Below are 27,294 nucleotides of genomic sequence, written 5' to 3'. Positions count from 1 at the left end.
GCTGTCACAAACGAGCTCTCCGTGCCCTGAGTGGACTCTGGCACCAGTGAAAACCCGTGCTGAGGATGACGAAGCAGTGAGGTCTCAGGGTGTCACTTGCGTATCAAGTGCCTGTAGTTTTTGACTTAGAAACATAGAGTCATGTCCACGAGAGAATTCACAGTCTGTTTCCACAGCAGATTTCTCTCAACGCCTGCATATCTTTGGTAACGTCTCCCATTTCTGTGGGTTATGTTTGTTTTTTAATTGAGACAACTTAAAAATATACACATGTGCCCCGTTGTCAGAAAACCCAATATCTTAAAACCTGAGCTTCAAGAAAAAGTAGAGATTGATCTCTACATGGGAAAAAAACAAACATTTCTTTTTTTTTTAAATTTTTTTAATGTTTATTCATTTTTGACAGAGAGACAGACTGTGAGCAGGGAAGGGGCAGAGAGAGAGGGAGACACAGAATCCGAAGCAGGCTCCAGGCTCTGAGCTGTCAGCACAGAGCCCGATGTGGGGCTCAAACTCACAAACTGCCGAGATCATGACCTGAGCCGAAGTCAGACACCTAACCAACTGAACCACCTAAAAAAAACATTTCTTTAGTCTGAAGAATCCTGTTGTGGAACTCTTTTTATGAACAGCTAGCTTGCCTAGTGAAATTTAGAATACAACTTTTGTCCAAACTTCTGTATTTACTGCAGCTGTGTGCAGCTTCCTGCGTGAAGGCAAGGTTAGCCTGTGTTATTGTTCTAACTGCTGTCTTCTGCCTTGCAGGTGTTGCTATCTACACGGGCATGGAAACCAAGATGGCATTAAATTACCAATCAAAATCCCAGAAGCGATCTGCTGTAGAAAAGTAAGTGTCAGTACCCCTTTGTTTGAAGTGCATACAGCTCCATGACCTGGAACCATCATGAGCCCCTGTAGACATGAAAGCATTTTCCTTCTGGCTTCATTAGTAATTCCTTCATGGTCTCTAGGGAGACAGCAGCACCGGGCATTTAGACAGATGGTCTCAATCTGCGGGGCAGCAAATGGCTGCATGCGTTCAGCCTACGTCTTCAGGCTCCCTCCTGTGGACACCTAGAGTCCCAGCAGCTCCTCTCACCAATCCATGGAAATGTCAAAATCGGGTCACTTTCAGCTTTGGGGTTGTTGGAAACCGTATGTTTTTCTGAGGGAAACATAAGCAGAGAGAACAATCTTCCTTTCGTTAAACAGTAAAATCCTTACCATGATTAGTCAAGGACAGTTGAATTTGTGAGAAAATGTGGCCCAGAATGTTGTCTTACTTTCCTTTTGTTCAAGTGCATCCTTCACTTGGCGGTGGTTACAAGTTATTCCACACGTTGGGGGTGGGGGGGGGGTGGACTTGGGGATCTTTGGGAAGACTGTCAGGTGTCTGCTGCCTGCCTCGGGCAGGTTGGTCTCAGAATGTGATCCTGCCATCTCCGTCCATCGACGGCTACACCGAATATGAAAATGGAGATTTGGCTCTTAATAAGCAAGAATGCTCTGTTTCCAGGTGTTACCTTGATGAATAGGTTTCAGAAATAAATACTGGAAACTCAAGCCTTCTTCACAAGATCCGCTGAGCCATTGGCCAGGGATTCAGCCTTTTTCCTATTCGGAGGGCATTTCTCTCCTGCCCCAGTGGTACTGGGGAACTCACTGGTTGGAGCTTAGTGGCCGAAGGGTGGACATCTGGGTGTCTCTGAATCTTGGACTCCCGGACCGCACAGTCAGCAGTGTGGCTGCGTGAACTGCCCTCTCCTGTTCTTGAGACTTTCCCTGTGGCCCCAGAATCACACGCCAGTGCAAGCTTCTGTTCTCCCGGGGCCCCTGCCCGGTGATGGGGGGGGGGGGGGGGTGGCTCACACGTTGCTCTGTTTCCCGGCCACGCATTTGGCTTGAGGTCCATCAACTGTCTATACAAAAGCACTATCAACTGTCATATAAATAAAGTTTAAAAAACCAACTCTGCTGTCATGCTTCATGAGTTACAGGATGCATCTGTGAGAATGAACTAAAATGGAAAAGTTTTCATCGGAACCGTCCTGATAACACGCCCGCCCCAGATGCCTGGGAACACAGCACGGAGGGCAAGCAGGTCCCTCGGGAAGCAGTGACTAAGTATCATTGCTGTCTTGTGTTGTAGATCCATGAATGTGTTCCTCATTGTGTACCTCTGCATTCTGGTCAGTAAAGCACTGATAAACACCATCCTCAAGTACGTGTGGCAGAGCGAACCGTTCCGAGATGAGCCGTGGTACAATCACAAAACCGAATCGGAAAGACAGAGGAACCTGGTACGGAAAGTGCGTCCCTTTGCGGCGACCAGACCGCCTGTGAGCCATTGTTATGGCAACATGGCAGGAGAACAGGAGGCCTCGGTTGGTGACATCTCTGTCCTGGAGGCGTTCACTGATCTCAGGCTGTGTCAGTGGTCTCTCCCTGCGGACCGCACTCGCCCCCGAGCGTCAGTGGTCTCCCCCTGTGGACCGTGCTCGCCCCTGTCTTGGTTGGGTACTGGAATGTATACTCTGGAGAGGGATTGGCCCCCACAGTGAATTCATTAGGGCAGCACCGTAAACATTTCCAGAGCTTCTAGAACCCAGCACAGTGTCCTGTACTTAGAGGCTGTTCAGCAAATGCTCAGTGAGGATCATGAGGCAGATGGGGCTGACTTACGGAGAGACTAAAGAAAGGAGGAACATGTCAGTTATAGGAAAATTATGGTAAGAACTGATTGCATTTCCCCTTGGGGTTCGGGCTCAGTTGCTCATGTCTATGAAAACCGATTTTCCCTAAGCCACGAGTTAAAATCATTTGACCGAACCTTCTCCACTTAAAAGAGTACTGTTTTCTTCCCTGAGTTAACACCTGAGCTATGTGCCTCCAGAACAGGTAGCACTGGGTGCAGAGCGGGGCCACGTGCGGGTCCAGAGCAGAGTCCTGCCTCACCTGTGTTCAGTTGGATCTCCCATGGAACTAAATGGCTTAGAGATCAGAACAAAACTGTGCAGAGAAGTCCTTTCTCCCAGCCTTATTTCTGGGGCTGGGTTATTACCAAGTAAGTTTGGAAACATGTCAGAGTCTGGAAGCAAGTGTGGAACCCTCAAAACGTGCAGTTTCCCGCCAGCTCTTAGGAGGCAGGCGCCTGTCTCCCCCAGTGTGACTATCTCACGGGTGACCTGCCCCTTGCCCCCGCCACCAGTATAGGCCTTCTCCCTGTCTGTGGCCCTCACGGTGCTAAAGTCAGGTGACTGGCCACTAAGCTGTGCCTGCCCCCAAATAATGTGTGTCTTTGGATTTGAAATAAACACCTGTATTTACAGATAACACTGGCGCGACCTGAAGGGAACGCTAAGTGTCAGATCTTCGTGGTGTTGGTGATGGGACGTGGGAATCACGCGGGGCTCTCTCAGTTCCTCAGGGCGTTCACGGACTTCCTGGCGTTCATGGTTCTCTTCAACTACATCATCCCGGTGTCCATGTACGTCACGGTGGAAATGCAGAAGTTCCTGGGCTCGTACTTCATCACCTGGGATGAAGACATGTTTGATGAGGACACAGGCGAAGGGCCTCTGGTCAACACCTCAGACCTGAACGAAGAATTAGGACAGGTCAGTGTGTGCGGCGGCCTCTTCCCCAACTTGTAGATGATCGTGCCCTCCGTGCTGTGTTCCCAGGCGTCTGGGGCGGGTGTGTTATCGGGACGGTTCCGATGAAAACTTTTCCATTTTAGTTCATCCTCACAGATGCATTCTGTAACTCATGAAACACGGCAGCAGAGTTGGTTTTTTAAACTTTACTTATATGACAGTCGATCGTGCTTTTGTGTAGAAACTTGATGGGAAATCGGCTGTATTAGCTGTTTGATGAAAGCTCACCGTGCGGCTGCAGTGCTGCTCCTTCTGGCTTTTCGTGCCATGAAGGCAGGGAGACCGTGTTTCACAGGCAGCGCAGTCCGCTTTTCTGGGTGATTCCCTTTCCTCGGTCTGAAGATGAGCAAAGAGACACCTCCGAGTGTCCGTGGCTGGGTGGATTGCAGGGGTCAGACACCTCATTGCACACGGTTGGCCCGAGCTCTCCGTATCTGAGCTGCTTCGTCTGTGAAATGGGCCTGATACCTGCCCTGCCCAAGTGCAGGGCGGGCTGAATGGGGTGTTGGCCGGTGTGCATTGCCGCTCAGGGCCGCCCAGAAGAGGGGCGGAGCCCGTGCACGCCCATCCACCGGCCCCACAGCTCAGCTCCATCGCTGTGCCCCAGCCTGACCCTCTCCTGGCTCTTACGTCTTGGGAAAGGGCATTTGGTAAATGGTGGTTCGTTCATCTTTGAAAAGAAAAAGGAAAAAAACAGGAAGAAACTTGGAAGATTTTTGCAAAGAGGGCCGTTTTAGACTGGCAGCTGAAATCCACCCCCTACAGAACAGCAGTCTGTAGTAGGTGCACAGACTCAGGTGGGGGCCTGCAGCGCTCCCCCCTTGGGTCAAGGGGGTCTGTTCCCGAGAGAGAACTTGCTGGTTGGTGAGCATGGCTCTCAGGGCATCGCTCCAGTGTGTGCCACGGCCCCGGGCTGGACTCCGGCGTCACACAGCCACGCAGAGCCCCGGCCCGCTCACTCAGCGCCAGACCAGCTTTCCCTCTGCACGTTCACACCCTCGGTAACATTACCTGGTGTATTTTGTGTGTTGCTGAGAAATTCTCAGAGGAAAGCATTTCTCTGTAACAAGAAAAATGTTGAGTTTACTACGGAGAACGTATCTGGCTCCAGCTGTCGGACAGCACAGGGGCCCCGGAGGTTTGTGGGAAAGCTTCAGGAGATGGGGCCTCCTGAAATAGTCATTATCATCGTTGGTCCTCACTCTGAAAAATGTCAGATGTCGCTTACTTCCAGTAACACAGCCGCCCGTGCCCGTGAGCCCTCACAAGTGGGCGCCTTCCTGTCACTAGTTTTCCAGATTGTGGGGAGAGGCCTGGCAGAGTTTTGGGTGTTTGGATGGCAGGTGGTTTAAAAATAATTCAGGGGGGTACTGCTGTGTACTTACAGTTTACTTGAGTCAAGCACACAGGGGAAGGCATTTTCTGCGGTGGGATTAAGACACAAGAGAACATTTTGCTGAAAAAGGCACAGCATGAAACATGTAGCCGGTTCATTACCTGTCTCCTCTGCTTCCCGGGCTCCTGCACTTTACTGCCCTTAAACCTGCCTCCCTTGCGTGTCCCGCGCAGTAAGCGGGGACTTGCTCCTCCAGCCAGCAGGGCTTGGACGGCGGGGATCCCCACGCTGTTCCACTGTCCAGAATTCTACGTTATTCCTGATGAACATGTACCCGAAATTGATCCAAGTTTAGGGCTTAAAACTGGGTGTAGTTTTGTGTCTGAAATTTGCTCTGTGCTTTTGTTTGAGTTCTGACTGGTGAACTGTCAGTGGTGTGGTGAGTTTTGACCTCCCAGACCTCAGAGTGAGCTCAGGTTCATTCTCCCTGCATCCTTCATTTTCTCATACCCCCGCCCCACATCTGTGTGTCCAAACAACGGGAGCCGAGCTGCACCCAGAGCTTCCACCTCCAGACCCAGAGGAAGGTGCTCACGCGGCTCCGACGGGACTGCTGGCCTCAGCGGGAGCTAGAGGAGGCTGGCTCGCCAGGCGCAGGGTCCAGCGGCTCCGGCAGGGTGGGGGGTGGAGCCCGGGAAGCCCCCTCCAGGCGGAAGCGGGGCTGCACCGGGGTCTGACCCGCGAGTGGCACCTTCTCTGTGCCCGAGGCCGCGGGCCCCTGGCCAGACCTGCCCAGCGCACCCGTGTGTCCGCAGGTGGAGTACGTCTTCACGGACAAGACCGGCACGCTCACAGAGAACAACATGGAGTTCAAGGAGTGCTGCATCGAGGGCCACGTGTACGTACCGCACGCCGTCTGCAACGGGCAGGTGCTCCCCAACGCCTCCGGCATCGACATGATCGACTCCTCCCCGGGCGCCGGCGCCAGGGTAGGTGGGCATGCCCCAGCAGGTGCGCTCCCTCGGGGCCGTCCCCTCTGTCCTGCACAGGTTCCCGATCACAGGGTGGGCTGCACCACCTCGTGCTCAGGTCCCCTAGTGACCAGTGTGGAGCCTGTGGGGCGCTGCCACTTCTGCCAGCAAGTCCGGCAGGTCACATCCGTGTGAGAAGCAGCTTTACACTGTGGACAGGCAGGCGAGTGGTGGGCTGAGGGCAGAGGGGCTCAGCGCACCAGGGGTGTGTGCTCACGCACGTGTGCATATTCACGCTCGAGCACATATGCACACATGCATGCACAGAGATGCACACACACAGACACATGCCCCCCCATGCACACGTGCGTTGCACGTGCATAGTACACACACCTTCATGTGTGCGCACACACTACGCTGAAGTGCACATACGTGCCCTTCATCTCAGATGTGCAGGTGTGTACACACACATGCATGTGCACACACCAGACTATGTCCCCCACGTGTGCTGCACGTACACACGTGTGCACACACAGACACGTGGCCTTCCTGCTCACACGTGCATTACGTGTACATACACACATGCACAGACATAACTTATGTGCACATACCCTTATACGCGTACACAGCTACAGTCTAGCACGCGTGCGCGCGCACACACACACAATCTTACAGGCACACACGCACACATACCCGTGTGCTGTGGCTCCAGATCTCAGCATCTCTGGGAGGTGTTGTGACCCTCACCACGGTCACCATGGTCAGTGAGGAGACCATTCCTGAAACCTTGGTGACTGCAGAGCTCTGTGCAGGGTCACACAGCTCACCTTAGCAGGCTGCACAGTGACGGCCTGTCATGAGCAAGTGCCCCCCCACCTCCTGCCACGTGTGCCTCTAGCAGTTTCCGCCTGGGGACTGCGGCTTCCCCGCAGAGCCTCAGAGGGAGGGCCCGGGGTCTGTGGTCATCGTGAGGTGTGCCACCGGCTCAGTGCTCTCTTGGCGCCCTTCTGCCTCAGCCGCACCCCGGGGCCCCCAGGAAGTGGTCGGGGATCCCCGGGGCACACAGGCTCGCAGGGGTTTGGCCCGCCGAGTTCACCGCCTGCGACCTTGACCCCGTCTCCTCCCCTTCTTACTCAGAAGTGCTGGAGAATGAAGAGAAGCCACACACACCCCACCCTTAAGCACCAGAGGGGACACTAACCCCTCCGAACCCCTGAAGGGCGCCCACCCTGCTTCATTGTCAATTCGCCATGTGCTCTGAGCTGCGTCGGCATAGACGTGTGGGGTCTTGTGCTGCACTTTGACAGGAGCGAGAAGAGCTGTTTTTCCGGGCCCTGTGCCTGTGCCACACAATCCAGGTGAAGGATGACGATGACGTGGATGGACCCAGGAAGTCACCAGACTCGGGGAAGTCCTGTGTGTACATCTCGTCCTCTCCCGACGAGGTGGCCCTAGTCGAAGGTATCCAGAGGTACGTGTCCGGCCGCGGGCGGGTCTGGTGCCTGAGGTCCATGCTGTGCGATCCGCCCCGACCGCGGCTCATACCGGCATGTCCCGACGCGGTCCCGTGCTGCGGGGGAAGGGGGCTAGATAGGCAGTGCCCTCACGCCCCAGTGCCCCCCATCTCTGTTGGTGGAGGACGGTCCCTTCTGCACACAGCCTGCCGCCGGCAGCTCCCCTGCTGCTGGTTGTTACCACTGTCTTAGATGCACGCTTCCCCTTCTAACTTCTGTTGAAGATACAAACAGTCTTAGGTGCGTTTTATGGCCAGTCTTTTCTGTCCTAAAGAATTGGTGCCCAGGGATGTCAAGCAACTTGGGCAGTGTCACACAGCACAGGATGCGGGGCCGTCTTCGTAGTTCACTTTGTCTGCTGTTGTGTGAGGTCTGTGTGCCTTCCGCTGCCCACACCCTCCTCCTGGAAATTCTGGCCGCCTCAGGACGTGGCCTTCCACAGATGGCATTCTGAGCAAACGTGGGGAAGAATCCTTTATTCCAGAGCCACGTCAGGGAGATGTTTCCCCAGTTCCCGCAGCCTACGGCTACTGAGTTAATGCCGGGGGCCCATCGTCCCTCTTCGCTGCCAGTAACGAAAGGGCGTTGAACACTCTCATCTGCTTAGAATCTGTGCATTGTTGACTCATGCGTTTTTCTTTTTCTTTTTTAACTTTGTATCATTTATTTTGAGAGAGGGAGAGAGAGAGAGAGAGACAGTGCAAGTGGGGGAGGGGCACAGAGAGGGAGAGAGAGAATCCCGGGTTGACGCCACACTGTCAGTGCAGAGCCCGATGTGGGGCTTGGACTCAAAACCATGAGATCGTGACCTGAGCAGAAACCAAGAGTCAGATGCTCAACCAACTGAACCACCCAGGCACCCCAACTCATGCATTTTCCCTGTGCAGTTTGAGTGGTGACTTCAGGCATGTAAGTTGTGTCAGCGGGACCTTGATCAAATGTGCAAATTCACACACGTGCAGAGGAGCTCTCTCCTTGGACACGAGGGCTCAGAAGGGAAAGCCTGTGCAGTCACATTAGAAGTAAGGACGGGCTTTCCTGCCGGTCACTGTAGACACGCCGCTGGGGCGAGTGGACACCCTGTTCCCATGGTCCTGTGGCGCCCTGGCATCGTCGTGGCCACCGGCTGTGTTCAGGTGGCGGTTCCACGTCCCCATCTCCCAGCTCCTGGTGCACAGAAGCCACGCCCCTCTCTCTGCACCATAGCACCTGGCACACAGGCAGCTCTCAGGCTGGCAGAGGAGGGGTGTTACAGGTTACACGCTCTGCGGGCTTGATGACTGACTGCTTGCTCTGGGCTGTAGTTTCCTCATCAGTAAACTGAGAGGGTCATTCTGGAGACACCGTGTCCAGGGATCCTTGTGATTGTGACATGGCTGCCGTGGCTAAACAGCCCACTGATCAGTGGGCAGAAAGGGGTCGCCACCCACGGGCCGGTCCACACACCTGCTCCTGTCCTCCTGACACCCATTAACACCAGTACGAGGGCACGATAAGTCACAAGGCTGTTGGCTCTCGGAGAATTTTCTTGAGATGGTGAATACGTCACTGTGATAACTTCCTAACTCTGCAATGCAGTTTACAATCTCTGTTTTGCCAGAAGTATTTCTTTCTTGAAAAGAACGCTTTCCCCAAACTTAAGTAACGTGTAGAGGAGGAATCTGGGGACTCTGGCTAAGCTCCGCACTTGTGCACTTCTTTGCAGACTCGGCTTCACGTACCTGCGGCTAAAGGAGAACTACATGGAGATACTGAACAGGGAGAACGGCGTGGAGAGGTGAGGGCCGCACGCTGGGGGAAGGACTCCTCCACACGACGGCTTTCCCGGGGAAAACCCAACCCTCTGTCCTCCCACGCCTGCCTCCCCTTCTTCTCCGGAGAACCCAGGACCGTCGCCCACTGGTGGGGAGGTTAGGAGTGGACGGCCAGAGTGGAGGCCGGCCAGTGCTGCGGTGTCCGGAGGGTCTGCCGTGAGCCACCTGACATCAGGCTTTAGCACGAGAGTGCCCTCAGCTTCTAACACATTGACACTCTCCCAGCCGCTGTCTGCCTGCCTGCCTGCCTGCCTGTCTGCCACAGGGAGTGGCCACAGTGGTCCCGTGTTCACACAGCACCAGCCCCCGGGCTGTGGGACCCCATGGCCTGCTGAAGACAGTCTGAGCAAGGACGCGGTGGGTGCTGGTGCTTCCCGTTCTGTCTTCAGTGACCACGTGTGCTCAGGGTTGGTGGCCATGTTGTTCCGAGATGCCTTGTCCCAGAGACAGAGGGCGTGTCTTGAGTCTTGCCTCGGGGCTGCTGGTCTCCTTTATAAACACGAACGTGCGGTGATGGGCACGGGGAAGGACAGGTGGCAAAGAATGTGACACTGGGTGGTGACAGCCTCAGAATCCCCCGAATTTTTTTTTTTTAATTTTTTTTTCAACGTTTTTATTTATTTTTGGGACAGAGAGAGACAGAGCACGAACGGGGGAGGGGCAGAGAGAGAGGGAGACACAGAATCGGAAACAGGCTCCAGGCTCCGAGCCATCAGCCCAGAGCCCGACGCGGGGCTCGAACTCACGGACCACGAGATCGTGACCTGGCTGAAGTCGGACGCTTAACCGACTGCGCCACCCAGGCGCCCCAAGAATCCCCCGAATTTTAACGTTCCCTTGAGCAACATAAACCCTCAGGTCAGCATAAGCGGTGTACCCCTGACCGCTCGGGGCTGGCCATGGGTCCTGTGTTGGCACAGGGGGCTTGTGCCCGCAGCACTGGGGGCTCCCGGGGCCCTGCCTGCCGTCCTGGCTCCCTCCGAGGTGGCAGGTGGGCTTCCGCAGAGGGGTTCTCCTACAGCTTGCCCTCCCCACCCCCACAAGCTGCAGCTGGGGTCTCTGGACCCTGAGGAGTCTCCAGAGACGGTGTCTGGGGTTGCTGAATTAACTTTGGTATTTCAAATGCCAGCAGAGATCGTGGTCTTCTGATGATAAGACTACAAGCCAATTAAATATTGGTTTTCTTTGTTTTTTAAATGATTCTTATTAACTGAAAGGACCCTGGTTTATTGTCCTGGGTTGGAAGCTCTGATAGTATCTGTGTTCCGAATCCAGGAAAGTGAATGTGCCTTTTGTTTGGGGAACGGACTCCCTGGGCACCTACACCTTGGGCTCGGGTTGAGGGGTCCCGTGCGTAGGTCCTGGTGGTGAGCACACGGGAGCCTGGCCTTGGGGGTGTTGTGCCAGCTGTGAGGAGCAGAGTCCCCCACTCATGGGTCCCGACTCCATGAAGGAGCGGCCTGGCCGGGAGGGACGGAGCAAGCGTGCAGGGAGGGCTCTCTGGACGCGGCAGAGGACACCCCGGATGTCCTGCTGAGCAGAGGCATGTGATTACTTAGGCTCACAGGACTCATGGGGCAAGGTGCATGTCAAAACCAACTTTTAATCTCTTTTTCAGGTTTGAATTGCTGGAAATCTTGAGTTTTGACTCCGTAAGAAGGAGAATGAGTGTGATTGTCAGATCTGCTACAGGTAGAAATGTTTTTATCTTCCATTTCCTCAACTGCACAACGTAGCAGGTTTATTCTGATGCTCACATCCTGTAGGAGCACGAGGACTTAAGCGTTCGTTCGTTCTCTTTAAAACAAAAAGTTGCCGAACCCACTGTAGGTCCCGTATCTCCTCACGCCCCAGGCACCCGGCCCTCCTCCTGGCACTCTGCTGGCACAGGAAAGCCTGATGTTTCCCCTTGACCAGCAAGTCCTATGGGGTCTCCTCTCCTTCCTGGCAGCCCCCTCACCGGCAGCCTGGGGTCTCCCACCTGCAGCCCCCGGCTCCTAATCTGCGGCACATCAGTCCTAAAGGGCCCCGAGGGCACCTTGCTGGTGGCGCAGCCCCTCCTCCGGTGGCCAAGCCCTGGCTCCTGAGCTGCCTTCCCAGTTGTCAGCCCCCAGCCAACCCTGGACGTGTACATTTTCCACCTGGGGGCCCCTCCCCAGAGGCACCTTTCCCCCTGGGGGCCCCCTTGTTCACTTGCGCTTCTCTGAGGGCAGCCCCACGGCTGCCTTGCAGAAAGCCTTCCCTGGTTGCCTCTGTCGGGGGAGTTGTTGTCTTCTCACCAGCCAACTGTGAACATCCTGAAGACCAAACCCCTACTCACCTCAGCGGGGTACGCACCGCTGCCCTGCTCTCGACCACCCGGTAGACGCTGCTTAATTCAGTGCGCTCAACGCAATCGCAATTTCAGAATGGCCTCTTGTCAAAAGATGTGGGATCTTACTCCTTTTTGTAAAGGGTAAAACTAGGTGGTGCCAGGCTGCGTATCTCTTTGGAAAGTTGCCTGGTTAGCAGCGAAACACAGCCATGACCCTGGAACCAGACTCTGAGCCTGACATGCTGATCTGAAGGCACGTTGGGGAATTTTGTGTCAGCCAGTGTCCTGACGCTCACGGGAGGACCTCGTGTGGGGACTACCTCAACAGGACTGTTCTGACCGTCTTCTGATGGGACCGGCAATGACTAGTTTTCCTCCTTAGGCCACAAAGGACGGTGCGAGGTTGCCAGGACGCGTCTTTTGGCAGGACCCCACGAGTCGCTTCCCGGGGTGCTGGATGATGAGCCTGGGGAAGGCACTTGGCAGCTCTGGGCACTGTCCCTGCATGGTCCCCGTGCCCCTGAGCCATTTGTCAACAAGGAGGACCGGCAGGGCTCCACCAATGAGTCTTGGCACCAGGTGTCGTGGGGCATGAATAACATGAGCACTATTCGTAATGTGTCAAAATGGATTTGGGCACTGGGGTCAGCAGGGTGTGGGAAGCACTCGCCCACAGCGTCGACAGACACGCTCAGGTGTGTGGGGCATGCGGGGTGGGTGGCTCCCCAGCGGTTGGAGCACCTTTTCCAGGGCTGGAGCCTGTCAGAACACCCCAGAACAAAGGCGTGGGACTCTGGGACATGACATCCTCAGTCCTTCACCACGTGGTGTCCCCACGGGAATGTGAAGTGTTGCGGCTGAGTCCCACCTGAAAGGTGATTCAGGAGCCGGCAGGCATGACCTCGCCGCAGGAAGAGAAGCGTGACTTCTCACAGCTCCTGCCCCATCTGCACTTCTTCCTGAGCCACGTGCCCATACGTGCTCCCGGCAGGTGCACTGTGGAGTCCTCGACAGCTGCCACCTCCCTTCAAAGGCGCATCCCCAAAGCTCGGGGAGGAGCTGAGTCACATGAACAATTTTTGTCCGGGGCGTTCACTCCCTGACAACAGCCGCTTCCCTGGGACGACGTCTGCCTGTCCTCCAGGGTCCCCTGCGGGACTGCAGGCTCACAAGGACAGGCCACATGCCATGTGCACCAGCCTCTGTGCCAACTTGCTTCAAGAGAAGTTTGAACAATTAAATGAACTGGTCTTTGGGTAGTAACGCATCCCTGGAGAGAACGCTAATTGCACTGGTTTTACAACCTAACGGGTTTGGGGGACCGTAGCCCCCCGGCCAGTTAACGGCGTGGGCTTCCTCCCGGGGCCATGGACATGCTCACTGTGCTGCGGGTGCCTCACTGTGCGTTCACTCTGCTGGGTTCTTCCTGCTCGTGGACAAACTTGCAAGAGCAGGATCCAGGGGTGGTTCCACGTGCTGCCTGCTCCTGCTTTTTTGCAGGTTAAAGTTTGATTCACACTCTGGTCATTTTCATGTCGGGGGCTGTCGGTAACCAAGCCCCAAGGCCAAACACATCCCTGGTGGAATGTATCGAGCGATTGACAAGTTAAGACAGTGGGAAATTTAAGCCACTCCCGAGCCAGTGCCTTGAGTCATCATGATTTTTCTAGAAAAAAGCGGGAACACATCATTATGTCGTCTCGACTAGCATTATTGCCGTGAACCATGTCTGACAACTTGCACGATTGGCTGGAAGTCATGTCTGGAGTCAGGAATGGGTTTTGCCCCCGGGCTGGTTGTGGGCCAGCCCAGGCCCCACTCTTCCCGGCTCGTGATAAGAACCCACACAGTTGGTGGGCGTGTCCTGGGGATCTGGCTCCCTGCCCCGTGTGGCCCTGCCCAGCTCCATGTGTCACCAGACACCATCTTTTCTGGCTGTAGGCTGACTTTAGCTTTAGTTTCAGGGCTTTGGTGAGCATAAATTGTGCTGTGTTTTAGGGGGGGTTTTAATGTTTATTTTTGAGAGAGAGAGGGAAAGCATGGGTGGGGGAGGGACAGAGAGAGAGGGAGACACAGAACCCAAAGCAGGCTGCAGGCGACGTGGGTCTTGAACCCACGAACCGTGAGATCGTGACCTGAGCTGGTCAGACACTCAACTGAGTGAGCCACCCAGACGCCCCTGAATTGTGCTATTTTACATGTTTTCGCTCTGTGTGCAGGAGGGAGTCCTCTCTGGCATCAAGGGGATGAACCTAGCTGGGCTCTGAATGCCACACTTGAGCTCAGACACCCTCATCCAGGTTCCCGTGCTGTCCAGCCAAGCGGTCTCACTAGCCGTCACCCCAGGGGTGTGCCCTCCCCACGGCCCTTTCTCAGCTGCCCCCTAGGAGCAGTGGCCGCCCCTCCTGGTGCCTCTGGACTTGGTTTCCCCTGAGGGCCACCAGTGTCTAGGAATTCCAAGACCAGCCCCAGGCTAGGATGTCTGCGCTTCCTGTCTAAAGGCGGGTGACGGAGACAATACCAGTCATGGCCGCCGCTGCTGTCATGGACTGACCTCACGGTGTTTCAGGAGCCGCATGCAGACAAAGCTGGCCTAGCTGTGTGCTGCATGGTTTTTCGGGCCAGGAGATTCGTGGCTGGAAAAGAAAGAGCCCCTGGGTGCCAGGGGCCTGTTGACCACAGCGGCACTTCTGTGTTGTTGATCTCTTCGTCTTGGCTGGAGAGCTTTTCTGCTTCCCTGGAAGAGGAAATTGGTTTATCTCAAGGGCAGGGAAGCATGTGTCTCAGCACCAGGGTGTGCACGGTGGGGACATTGATGTGTCGGGGGCATTTCACAACAGATGTCCCTGTGGTCTTGGTGACGTGAAGGACAGCAGGATGCCCACCTGGCCAGGCCGAACCAGACAGAGGGCAGTGACAGTGGTGGCCCGTCCTGCCGGGAGGCACAGAGTCCGCGTTGTAGTGCGTGGCTTCAGCTTCCCCGACGGCGCGTGTTCACGGGTCTCGGGAAATCCCTATGATGTCTCAGCACTTGCGTCCCTATTTTTGTTTCTTAACAAAAGCAAATGTGAGAAAGGGTCTAGTCTTCTCTGTGTTGTGATTAAGCATCTTTTTTTTTTTCATTTTGTAGGAGAAATCTATCTGTTTTGCAAAGGAGCAGACTCTTCAATATTTCCCCGCGTGATAGAAGGCAAAGTTGACCAGATCCGTTCCAGAGTGGAGCGCAACGCGGTGGTGAGCTGGTTGGAGGGCTGCACAGTTGTCCCACGCTGGGGGGGGGGGGGGGGGCCGGCGGGCTGCCAGCGTCCTGTTCTGTCCCGCGTGTGCCTTCGACGGAGTAGAAACCTGGCGGTGCCGCTGACCTGGGTGCCCGCCACCACCGCCCCCCTCCAGCACCCAACTGGGCAGGCTGCGGCTTGTTTTTGTTGTGAGGTGGGGCTAGCGGTGTCAGGGGGGTCGGAATTTAAGCACATCTGTGGTGACTATGTTGGGATCCTGAGGATTTCTGGTGATTCGCTTTAAGACTCGTGCTGATGCTTTCCCTTGTGGTTCTCCTGTGTGGTTCCCCCCGCGTCTCGTTCTGAAGGGGGTCGCTCTGCCTGCTTCCACCGTGCACGGCCCGCCCCATGGAGGACAGCAGTCCGAGCAGGAGCGTGTGTGTCCTTGAGACCACCTGCAAACCCTCAGCCAGGGCTTTGTCCCCACTGCAGCAATCCACAGAACATGACCTGTAAGAATCGCTAAACCACGGAGTTTGGGCCCCAGTAACCTTGGAGAAGGGGTCCTGAGTCTTCAACGCCACCTCCACTTCACAAGTAACGTCATAAACGTTCCACGGTGCTCACACAAGTGTCCACGTTTATCGAACTCGATGTCATAGCATCGGACATGTCTGTGACCGGGAGGTGCCTCTGTGCCCTGGGCATGCCCGCCTGGCTGAGCACTGCCATCCGAGTGCGCGACTCCACCTTCAGGTTCCCGTGCAGGTGCCTCCTAACGCCTGCCGGCCGAGCAGGGCAACTACACCAACCGTCAGGAATCTGGCGGTAAGCTGCAGGTTTGAGAAGGCTGAGCCGTGTCACTGCCCAGAGGCGAGGATCCTGTTTGTGCTTCTGTCCAGCGCCCGAGGGCACATGTACACCTGACTCTGGGGCGACGCGTGTTGGTACAGGTGTGCCGGTCACCCTGAGGGGCAGCGAGTCGCTTTGGCACCAAGTCTGAAGTGGTGGGAGGCCTTGTTCCCACGACAGATGGCTGGGACGCTGGCTGCGCTTCTGGGCACAGCCATCAAACAGGACTGGCTCTGCGCACACAGTTTTCCCTGCACCCAGGATGCTGATTTGGTGGTACTCCCGCCCTTCTGGCGTCCGCCGTCCAAGCCCCCCTTCTTTCAGGGGGAGGGGGCCCACGGGCCGGAACCCCGCGCGCTCCACCAAAACAGCGGCTCAGTGCACCTTGGAAACCCCCGACCTCAAGACAGCGGTTCCTTGTGGGAATCATCGTGGCCCCGGCTCCTCCCCCGAAGCGGTGCCCACAGCATGGATGTCACAGTCCTTCCCTCGTAGCCTCGCCTCTGGCGTTAAGGTTGCGCCGGGCCACCTGCATCTCACGACTGCCTTCAGACAGTGCCGGACTCTCCCCCTGGGCACATCAGGACCGTGCTGTCTGCGCCCACAGACACCGTCCCTGGCAGCGCGGCAGGCATGGCTTCCCAACTTCCCTCTCCACACATGGGTGGCTTCTCCCCATTTGGGGCCGTTGTGGAAACAGCGTGTTGTGTCTTGGGACGGATGCGTGTTCCCTGTCGCTCCGGGAGGCCGCTGTCCCCGTTTCTGTTCTCTGTATCTATCTCCTCTTCTGATGGCGTGATCAGGCAGGCAGTCCCAACCTGCTCTGACGCAGCGACCCTGTTTTGTGCTCAGGCTGCTCCAGGCACTTGGGTCTGTGGGTTCACGGGTTTCTTAATCAGGTTGGGGAATTTCCTAGCCAGTGTGTCTTCAGGTGTTTCTTCCGCCGCTGCCTTCCCAGGACTCCAGCTGGGACTCCCTGGCTGCTCCAGTGCTCCCCAGCTCTCTTCTTTTTAAACCATCTTCTCCCTCGTCGTGGGTAGTTTCTGTCATCCCGTCTTCGCGCCCACTCACATCTTGAGCAGGGTTTCATCAGCCACCCTTCCTGCCCGGAGATTTCTCGGATGTCGGGCCTTTGTTCCGTGGGTGTCTGTGTGTAACTTGCTGCCATCCGTTACATGGTCATAGTGGCTGTCTGATGGGCTTCTCCTAGTTCTGACCTTGCTGCCGGCTTTACTTCACCTCAGTTGAGTGCTTAATGTCCTCATTGTGGGTAGTGCTCTCTGCCCCTTTGCGTGTGCTGGTGGCCTTTGACGGGACCCGGCCTGAGGACGCTGCCTTGTTAGGTGTGGGGTTGCCCTGTGTTCCCTCCGGGCACGGATTTGTTCTGGAAGAGGCTCACCCTGTTCAGATGACGGCTTTAGCATGCGTCAGGTGCTGTCCTGTCCAGTGGTGCCCTGTGGACTGGGGTCTCCAGCCTGGCTTCTAGGACTGCTTTGCCCCTTGACCTGACCATTCGTTCCTGGCACTGGGGGTCCCCTCACATGCTCACAGGTCCTCTGCAGACTCAAGGGGCTGCCATGGTCACTGTCCCAGGAACCCCCCTACTGTCCAAGCCTGAGTGGAGGCACCTATAGGGCCACTGCATTTGTGACTCTACGTTGAAATAATGTGGAGTCCCAGGGGGCCATGGAGACAGTGTGGAGGGTGCCCTGTGCCCTCCCCAGCACCCCATTTCTTCGAATCTTCCCGAACTGGAGTGTGGTATTAGAGCCTGGGGACAGGCGTTGGTCCAAACCGTTGGTCATTATGTCACTTGAGCAGCTTCCTGGCCCACCGCGCAGGGGTGCAGAGCCACACTGCCCCTTGCCCAGGCCAGTTGCCCCTACCAGGCCCAGATGCCCCTTCGCAGTCCCTTCCAGGCCCAGTCGCCCCTTCCCAGCCCCTTCCCGGCCCATCACTCCTTCCAGGCCCAGCTGCCCTTTTGAGACCCCTTCCAGGCCCAGCCGCCCCTTTCCAGCTCCTTCCCAGCTCCTTCCCAGCCCCTTCCCGGCCCCTTCCAGGCCCATCACTCCTTCCAGGCCCAGCTGCCCTTTTGAGACCCCTTCCAGGCCCAGCTGCCCCTTCCCAGCCCCTTCCTGGCCCAGCCGCCCCTTTCCAGCCCCTTCCCAGTCCCTTCCAGGCCCAGTCGCCCATTCCCGGCCCCCTTCCAGGCCCAGCCGCCCCTTCCCGGCCCCTTCCAGGCCCAGTCACCCCTTCCCAGCCCCTTCCAGGCCCAGTCGCCCCTTCCCAGCCCCTTCCAGGGCCAGCCGCCCCTTCCCAGCCCCTTCCAGGGCCAGCCGCCCCTTCCCGGGCCAGCCGCCCCTTCCCGGCCCCTTCCAGGCCCAGCTGCCCTTTCGAGGCCCCTTCCAGGCCCTGCCAACCTCGGTCTGTTTGCCATCTGCGGCTTTCATCATTAGGAGTGTGATGTAAATAGAACGGTACTGAGTGTGCCTTTCTGGTGTGTCGGCACCTGGTCCCTGTGCGAGCCGAGCAGTGTCCACGGCACACAGGCACCACCTTCTAGTTCTAAAGTTGGAGGCCGTGAGGGTGGTTGCCTCCATTCTGCTGAGATGTGTGAATATGTGTCACCGGATGGACGCTCCTGTGCCGAATCCTTGCCTCCAGGGGTAAATCCCACTTGGTCCTGCGGCGTAGGCCTCTGGGTGTGCTCTTGGATTCATCTTGCTGGTACTTTGTGGAGGGTTTTTGCATCTGTGTTTGTAAGACGTGGTTCTTTAATTTTCTTGTAGTGCATTTGTCTGGCTTTGCTCGTATATCTATGTTGTTTTGTAGTGTCCGGTGTGTCAGCAGCACTTAGCTGGAGGCCTCCGGAGAGGTATTCTACTCTGTCTCCATGACACCAGCACCGTATACTTTTACAAACAAACGTTTTATTCCTGGAATCTTCGGCCTACAGTTCACACTCACTGTTTGAAGAGTTCTGGGGATGACAGAGGCTGACTGCTCCGTGGGTGTGTCCTTCAGCCACGTTTGAAGGTCTTAGAGACTTGAGGCATTTCCTGGTGGTGACGGACAACTTGAGCTCATAATCTGGGAACTCTTAAAAAATCTTACACACCAAGATTCTGCCAGAATGTGGACCGATTGTAGAAGGACTCTGGCTCTTTTCCTGGGATTAGGCAAGTTGGGGCTGAAAGAACAAGGAGGCAGACAGACCAACCAGAAGTCGTCCTCAGAGCATCAGGCAGACCTTTGTGAAGGTTCACTTCCTCTGGATGAGAAGGAAACAATGCTTGATGGGATCGGTGTGGCCCTTCAGGAACCGACTGAGCCTCGCTGGCTGCTGGCATGTGTTCTTTGTGGTGACACCCAGACTTACCATCACAGTAAACCTACTGTCTCAGATTCTGTTTCTCTGTCCTGTGGACCCATGAGGTTCGATAAATAACTGAGCATTTTTTCTTTCAGTGGGTGCTAAGTCTGTGTCACAAACTCCCCTGTGTAAAAACTGTTGCTTTAGAAAAATCACTTGATATTTACAATAAAATAAAATTGCAAATCATGTTCTGAAAAAAGTTTAACTCTTCATTTGTCGAAATAAAAGAAGAAAGGCTTCTCTTCCCAGGGTGTGGGTGTGCCTGCTTCCCCTGCATACGTTGAAGTTTTGTAACCTGTGATGATTGTCTGTGTTTAACAGGGATGCAGTTCAGCTGTAAGTGACTGATCCCTTTGAGGGCTGGCTGATAGTTCTTCTAATTAGAGGGAGGGGGTACTGGGAGAGCTACTAGAAGACAGCGTTTCAGCAATAAAGGCTGCGTTGTATCCCACAGGAGGGACTTCGAACTCTGTGTGTTGCCTACAAAAGGCTGATCCCCGAAGAATATGAAGGTGTTTGCACACTGCTGCAGGCCGCGAAGGTGGCCCTTCAGGATCGTGAAAAGAAGTTGGCGGAGGCCTACGAGCAAATAGAGAAAGACCTCATTCTGCTTGGTGCCACGGCTGTTGAGGACAGGTAGTGGACACGCTGTGTCTTCAGGAGAAGGTGGCTGTGTGCTGTGGCATCGGGGCCCATGGACGCTCAGGGGATGGGCCACTGCACCTGATATCCTCACGGGGACATGTGTCCACATTGGGACAGGCAGGCCTTGGGGTGGTGTCACTGGGAGGTCATGACTGGACCACGTTGTAATTACATGAATAAGGACCCGGAAAGTCACACTTGGCCTAAGGGACAAGTTGGCATTTTCACATGATGTCAGGGATAGTCAAGAGAGGGGGTCATTTTTAAATTATTCTGTAGAGTCCATCAGTAACTAATTCTCTTCCTAATTTGTCACTAGTCCTTTCCAAGTTCAAGTGACACATTTTAGATCTTAACGAACACAGTGTATTTGTCACTTCTCATTGAAATTTAGAACAGTGGAGTAGAATATTGCAGAAACCACTACCAATAACTGGTGAGATTGCCAACCACTACTTTCCCATACTCGGAAGGAAGGGCTTCTCAGCCGCCACCGCTCTGTGACGAGGCTGAGGCGAGTTCAGGCCTCGCGCACGGACACATGGGCGTCTCTTGCTGTTGTGACTTGAGAGAGTAGCAGGAGAGGAAAAGAAAAAATACCTCATTTACAGGATGAAGCAGAAACTTTGCGGGCATTTCTTGGAAGTTTACATCCCATAAAGTTTCAGAGTCTTTAAGGTATAAATGGACCCAAATTTAAGTCCTCACTGGAAACCTACAATTCCCAGTGTCTTTAACGAGCACTCGGTGACTTCCCAATCTTGACAGGGGGTTGGGGGATGTGTTTGGCTTTGATTTTGTGTCTGTAACTCCTTCCCTGACTCCGGCCAGACCAGGGCCTCAGGCACCAACACAGGAAACGTAGCTTGTGCTCAGGACCCGGAGGTACAGGGAGAGGAGGGTCTGGATGGGGGAGCCGCGTCTGCAGACCCTCATGAGGGTCCGGGGAGCAGAGTAACTCTGTGGGGAGTCGGGACCTCGAAAACAGAGTAGATGCCCAGGGGCAGGTGGGCGCCAGTGGCTTTGAAGTGATGATAATTCAGTTGCAAATCATTTCCCTAGAAACCCTGACCGACTCTGCTGAAAACCAAAGAAATTAGAGATGTTTTCTCTTGTCTCTGGGCTGCTGAGGTTGGATGGGCTAGAGGCCTTAGCAGGGAAGCTTACCCCCGATGTAATCGGGTCACTACAGTTAGAATCCTGTCTGCCCTTTTCATCCAGTCCCGGACAGGATCACGGCACACTACTTCATATGCCCGTCGAAAACCCAGACTCTAAAATCTGGGAAGAATGGCGGGGCCCAGATAAGGCAGACGTGGCTTTGAAACCAGGCCTCCAGGCCCAGCAAGATCCTGACCGATGTGGTCAGAGCCGTGCAACCTTGTACACATCGTGTAAACCCTGTGCGCTCTGGGTTTGCGCGTAGAAGGGGGTTAATCATGGAGGATCCCCTGCTGGCATTGTTGGTATCACACATCGCTTAGAGGCTCCAGCATGACCAGTGGCAGAATTCCAAGTTCACCCCAAAGGAAAAGACCGTGACACTTACTGACCACCTCTTTTCCTGACCCCGTTTTTTCTGGTCAAGACTTTGTTGGTGGTTACGGTCCTTCTTGTAATTGATTAAGCCCTCTGTAAGTGGGAAGTCCCAGCTAGACAGTGCCGGCTTACCTGATGGGAATTGTGCACGACAGACGCTTAACTTGATACGCCATGGGTGTTAGTCTTGGGAGTTAGGAAGTGCTCTCCTGGCAAAAGATATCCGCTTATCTGGCCCTTCCTGGTAAGATGACAAGCTAGTGGCCTGATGCTTCTTAGTTTTGGGCCAACAAAGATAGCTTCACGGGTTGCAAGTCTGAAACTCTCGGCTTCGATTTGCCTTTGTCACACGCACAATTGCGGGTCTCATCTTTGCTCAGGCTCCAGGAGAAAGCCGCCGATACCATCGAGGCTCTGCAGAAGGCGGGGATCAAAGTCTGGGTCCTCACTGGGGACAAGATGGAGACGGCGGCCGCCACCTGCTATGCCTGCAAACTGTTCAGGAGGAACACACAGCTGCTCGAGCTCACCACCAAGAAGATAGAGGAGCAGAGTCTGCACGACGTCCTGTTTGAGCTGAGCAAGACCGTCCTGCGCCACAGCGGGAGCTTAACCAGGGACAACTTCTCAGGGTAGGCGGTGCCCCGTCCCCTCCACTAGCAGGGCCCGGCTTCAGTGCCCCTGTGGACCGCATGGGTCTGTCCCTGGGCATCATCGCACGTTCGTGTGGTCACCATGAACAGCAGGACGAGGCCAAGGCTAGTTCTTCATAGCAGCTGTGACGTGTCTTTCTGCAGAAGAGGGGTGTGTGTGTGTGTGTGTGTGTGTGTGTGTGTGTGTACGCATGAGTGCACATCTGTGTGTGTGTCTGTGTGTATCCATGTCTGAGTGTGTCTGTGTGTGTGTGTATCCATGTCTGGGTGTGTCTCTCAGTGTCCACAGGTGTGTCTGTTTGTGTGTCTGTGAGTACGCATCTGTGTGTATGTCTTTGTGTTTCCATGTCTGAGTGTGTCTGTGTATGTGTCCCTGTGTGTATGAGTGTGTGTGTGTGTGTGAATGTGTCTGAGAGTATGTCTCTGTGTGTGTATTTCCATGGCTGAGTGTGTCTCTCTGTATCCACGGTGTGTCTGTGTGTGTGTGTGTGTGTCTGTGAGTGTGTGTGTGTTCACTTTCAAACTTCTGCTGAAGGGTGCAGAAGGGCCTGATTGTAAACCACTGGGGTGGGATGGTTCTCATCTGCCTGTAAGCCACTCGGGGGCTATATTGTGGATTCCTCAGGGCATCTGCCAGAGCGAAGAGAGAAATGTTAATAATGCATGCTTGTTTGCTAAGAGAAAACAGGATATACCTGAGAGTTGTTTTTTCCAAGGATGCTCAGCATTTTATTCACGTCTTAACCCACGCTGTCCTTGCTGGTATCAGACCCATGATCTGCGGTCAGAGGGCATCCGAGTCCTGTTAGGTTGTCATTAACGTAGTAAAGCTCTCGTCACCTGCAAATGTTAAATGATTCAGAAGCAGAGCAAAGATGTTTCCCTCCACCTGGTCTGTGGGTCCCCCTCTGGGGGGAATGGGGGTGTTCTCGTAATGTGGAAACCTAGCAAAAGAACCCATTCTGACTGTGCTCCTCCCAAGCCCTGTCCTCCAGACGGGATGCCCGTAGAGGTCAGCTGTGAGGCTACGGCCCCGCCGCCGTAGTGGGGCTTTGGGGATAAACACCGACCTGTGCCGGCCACGAGATGTGCACTCTCCATCTGTTGTGGAAAAGTGCTGGAACAGGCATGTGAAACCACAGTGAGAACTCGTTGTTTGCTCTGCCTAGGGGGCGTGAGAATGTTTAATTGAAACCCAACTTTAAAATGTGCTCAAGGGTGTCATGTCTGGTACTCTAGAGGCTGCTGGTAAAACCGGATTACCACTTTCTTGATCCTTCGATCATCAGTTTATAACCTCTGTAGATATTCGGAAAACTGACGTAGTCTGGTAGAATCTAGTAGACCTAGCTACTGAGTCACGTCTCTGGTTTGTGTGATTAAACAGACTCTCGGCGGACATGCAGGACCATGGTCTCATCATTGATGGAGCCGCTCTGTCTCTGATCATGAAGCCCAGGGAGGACGGGAGCTGTGGGAACTACCGGGAGCTCTTCCTTGAGATCTGCCGGAACTGCAGTGCTGTGCTCTGCTGTCGCATGGCGCCCCTGCAGAAGGCCCAGGTGCGGCCCCAACAGCCGCTGGGGTGGGGGTCAGCGCCAGGAGCTACTGGTTCCAGCCAGCTCTGATTTGTGATGGGGGGTGGGGTATCTTTTTTTAATGTTTACTTATTTTTGAGGGAGAGACAGACAGAACACAAGCAGGGGAGGGCAGGGAGAGAGGGAGACACAGAATCCGAAGTAGGTTCCAGGCTCTGAGCTGTCAGCACAGAGCCCGACTCGGGGTTCAAACCTATAAATCACGAGATTGTGACCTGAGCCGAAGTCGGATGCTTAACCAGCTGAGCCACCCAAGTGCCTCTATAGTATTATTGTACAACAAAAAATACACATTTTAGCCGAAAGTATTCCCTCCCCCACATTATTATTTAAAAAAATTTTTTTAACATTCATTTATTTTTGAGAGAGCGTGAGCAGGGGAGGGGCAGAGGGAGAGGGAGACACAGAATCCGAACAGGCTCCACATGTTACTCCTTATCATTTTTGGTCTACTTGAACTGCTGCTCTGAGACACGTAAACGGAGAGAAAGATTACAGAAAAATGGCCTACGGACTTAAAATTATTAATTGCATCGAATTGCCAGATTGGATTTGCACACACGACAACTTTGACAATGAAAATAGCATCAGAAGCAGCCTATCTGTGAGAAATCGATGCTGGATACCAGATAGCTTGGAACGGCTGTATCATCCGACAGGATGTAACCTTTAGGTTTTTCCTACAAGTTTATCGCATCCCATATGTTTAAAGCCGCACGTGTAGCAGGAACCAGGAACTACTGGATTTACTTCCTGTTTCCGTCTTCAGCCTTTCCCATGTTACTTCCTCGTAACCCCACTTCAGCTGCCTTGTCTTTACTTAGTTCTGCCCAACACGAAAGGGATTTCATCCCCTGTGGAGAAAATGGATTGAACTACTCCGTGCACTCGAGCCAGATCGTCGCTTCCTTCTTCTTATGTAACTTTACATCTGCATTATTTCTGCCTAGTTAGTGAATAACCCACACAGAAAACAGAGAAGATAAATTCTGCCTCTGTTTGTTTTCCAGATTGTTAAATTAATCAAACTTTCAAAAGAGCACCCTATCACTTTAGCCATCGGAGACGGTGCCAATGACGTCAGCATGATCCTGGAGGCCCATGTGGGCATAGGTGAGCTGCCCATGTGCCCCAGCCCTGTATGCCTGGCCAGTGAGGCAGGAGGGGCCAGAGGTGGGACCAGGGCTCAGGCACAGGGCACCGTGTGGTGCGGGGTGTCTCCTGGCCCGTGTTCGCTTGCACCTTGTTTCGCTCCACACTGTTTTCCGTTGGGGTGCTGAGACAGCGTTTTCTCTGGCAGGTGTCATTGGGAAGGAAGGCCGCCAGGCCGCAAGGAACAGTGACTACGCCATTCCGAAGTTTAAGCACTTGAAGAAGATGCTGCTTGTTCACGGGCATTTATATTACATCAGGATATCTGAGCTCGTGCAATACTTCTTCTATAAGGTAGGAAGGGCTCCCGTGCCGGGTCACCCACACGGGGCAGTGTGTGGCTGTCAGGTGCTGCAGGGACCACGGGGACGGTCTGACAGGGAGGCACTGACCTTGCTTCTAAGGAGGAAGCGGGCACTCGCCCGCGCGCACAGATCGAGCATGGAACCGATAACGTGCGCTTGTACGTGGCCACGAGGAGGATGTTCTTGCACGAGTCCTCCGTCTTGTGCTTGGACTCGGCCCTGGTCATACTCATGCCCACGTTGCTTTCTCCTGCCTCTGCAACCAGTTTCCATTCACGTTTCTGTTAACAGAGGGACCAGAACGTGTGCTTTGTGCCCTGAAAATAAGAGTAGGCTTCAGAAGCCCTCACCCCTCTCGTGAGAGTACAGGGCGCCCTGGGTCACTGCCTGCAGGGAAGGTTCAGTACGTGGACAGCTTAGGAGGGAGAGCCTCTCGTGGCTGCCACTGAACTAACCGGGATGTGGCTTCCCTTTCAGAACGTCTGCTTCATTTTCCCTCAGTTTTTATACCAGTTCTTCTGTGGGTTTTCACAACAGGTGAGTCCAACTGCCTGAGGTCAGATGGGCCGTACCTCCCTCCCCGTGGGGGTGGCTGCAGGGGTGAGCAGACTGTAGCAGGGGAGCAGGCCGCAGGGGAGGAATGGGCTACAGGGGGAGCAGGCCGCGGGGGGTGAGCAGGCCGCAGGGGTGGGCAGGCCTCAGGGGGAGCTGGTCAGCGGTGCAGTACCCTGTGGCGGGTTCAGGAGCCGTGGTGGCCCAGTGGCTATGCCAGCCTGCCAGCCATGTGCCCCACCCATGCTCACCGTCCACAAAAGCCCTAACTTTCTGCCCTGAGAGGACACAGTCGGCATCTGAGACCCTCTCCCGGGTGCCCCACCATCGACATCTGCACACTCGGGTGTGCCGGCTGGAGGCCGTCTCGCCTGGCCAAGGAGAGCAGCGGCCCCTCGGCTACCCCCTTTCCATCACTTACTTGTTTCCAGCAGAGGGGCTGGGATGGGGAAGATTGAAGCTTGAAGATGGCCACCAAAATTGCCAACTTTTAAGCAACACCTTGCGGTGGCTGAGTGGGGTGGGTCCCAGTCAGGCCTGGGTCAGCCGTGGTTTTAACACGACAGTTGACATCAGGAAGGGTTGACAAGCATCCGGCTGTCTGTAGCTGCGGAAGCATGGCTCTGTGTGCATTCTAGAATGCTCGTGTCTCTGGGTGTTTGCAAATTGAAAAACCATCAGAAAAGTTTGTCGAGAGGCCCAGGGTGCTGTTCTCAGTGTGACTTTGTCCTTCCTGCAGACGTTGTATGACACTGCCTACCTGACCCTGTACAACATCAGCTTTACATCCCTCCCGATTCTCCTGTACAGCCTGATGGAGCAGCATGTCAGCATAGACACGCTCAGGAGGGACCCTTCACTGTACAGGTACAAGCCCCCGGGACAGGTGCCACACAGCACTTAGCCACCAGCAGCGCCAGCCTCAGCAGCTACACTCGCTGCACCGGGAGCCCTGGCAGGAGAAAGTGACGTACCTGAAGTGGACGATTTAGGTAGAGGGTTCATGGTGCGTTTGAAACGTGCATAGTAAGTCAGTTTGTACCTCACCTGTTTCTCAGCAGTTCCGGAAGGAGCCGGGATGACTTCTTTCCCCTCGTGACCCCAGTGCGTTTATAGCCTAAATTATCCTTTAAAAAGCCATGTATGTTCTGGGGCATCTAGGTGGCTCAGTTAGTTAACTGTCTGACTTTGGCTCATGTCATAATCTTACAGTTCATGGGTTCGAGCCCCGCGTCGGGCTCTGTGCTGACAGCTCGGAGCCTAGAGCCTGCTTCGGATTCTGTGTCTCCCTCTTTCTCTGCCCCTCCCCTGCTAATGCTCTGTCTCTCTCTGTCTCAAAAATAAATAAAAACATTTTTAAAAATTATAAAAAAAAAAGAGAAACTAAAAACCGGGGGCACCTGGGTGGCTCAGTCGGTTGAGCATCTGACTTCGGCTCAGGTCATGATCTCACAGTCAGTGAGTTCGAGCCCCACGTCGGGCTCTGTGCTGAAAGCTCAGAGCCTTGAGCCTGCTTCGGATTCTGTGTTTCCCTCTCTCTCTGCCCCTCCCCTGCTCATACTCTGTGTCTCTCTCAAAGACAAGCAAACATTAGAAAAAATTTTTTAAAAATCCAGGTATGTTCCCTTCAGCGAGATAAAAAGAAAAGTTAACAGATTTGATCTCACAGTGCTCTTTTTTGCTTAAAAACTATTTTTTAATAATAAGGAAAAGATGTTTTTCTTCTTTTTTGGAGCTGTACTCCAACATTGTTGGCAGACTCAGACTCAGACTGCACAGGGTGTCAGGCAGATGGGGAA

At 54.6% G+C, this 27,294-nt stretch overlaps 1 protein-coding gene across 12 annotated transcripts in view; it reads left to right on the top strand.

Moving 5' to 3' along the window:
- The window catches only part of ATP11A (ATPase phospholipid transporting 11A), a 122,196-nt gene that overhangs the window by 76,100 nt on the left and 18,802 nt on the right, over window positions 1-27,294 (top strand). For 8 of the 12 annotated variants that reach the window (XM_040487042.1, XM_040487041.1, XM_040487047.1 and 5 more), the window contains exons 10-24: window positions 766-847; window positions 2,150-2,300; window positions 3,330-3,617; window positions 5,808-5,981; window positions 7,271-7,434; window positions 9,183-9,254; window positions 10,910-10,983; window positions 14,736-14,839; window positions 19,506-19,687; window positions 21,616-21,867; window positions 23,276-23,450; window positions 24,497-24,599; window positions 24,787-24,932; window positions 25,421-25,480; window positions 26,235-26,362. In XM_040487042.1, coding sequence (XP_040342976.1) covers window positions 766-847; window positions 2,150-2,300; window positions 3,330-3,617; window positions 5,808-5,981; window positions 7,271-7,434; window positions 9,183-9,254; window positions 10,910-10,983; window positions 14,736-14,839; window positions 19,506-19,687; window positions 21,616-21,867; window positions 23,276-23,450; window positions 24,497-24,599; window positions 24,787-24,932; window positions 25,421-25,480; window positions 26,235-26,362 — 2,155 coding nt within the window. The remainder of the gene's footprint in view (window positions 1-765; window positions 848-2,149; window positions 2,301-3,329; window positions 3,618-5,807; window positions 5,982-7,270; window positions 7,435-9,182; window positions 9,255-10,909; window positions 10,984-14,735; window positions 14,840-19,505; window positions 19,688-21,615; window positions 21,868-23,275; window positions 23,451-24,496; window positions 24,600-24,786; window positions 24,933-25,420; window positions 25,481-26,234; window positions 26,363-27,294) is intronic. The other 4 variants (XM_040487045.1, XM_040487044.1, XM_040487053.1 and 1 more) reach the window with 2 other exon arrangements.

This window comes from Herpailurus yagouaroundi, unplaced genomic scaffold (assembly GCF_014898765.1).
Source record: "Herpailurus yagouaroundi ecotype Mexico unplaced genomic scaffold, PumYag 164, whole genome shotgun sequence".
Taxonomy (NCBI): Eukaryota; Metazoa; Chordata; class Mammalia; order Carnivora; family Felidae; genus Herpailurus; species Herpailurus yagouaroundi.
Note: the sequence above shows the minus strand (reverse complement) of the source record. Positions and strands in the feature narration are given on the sequence as shown.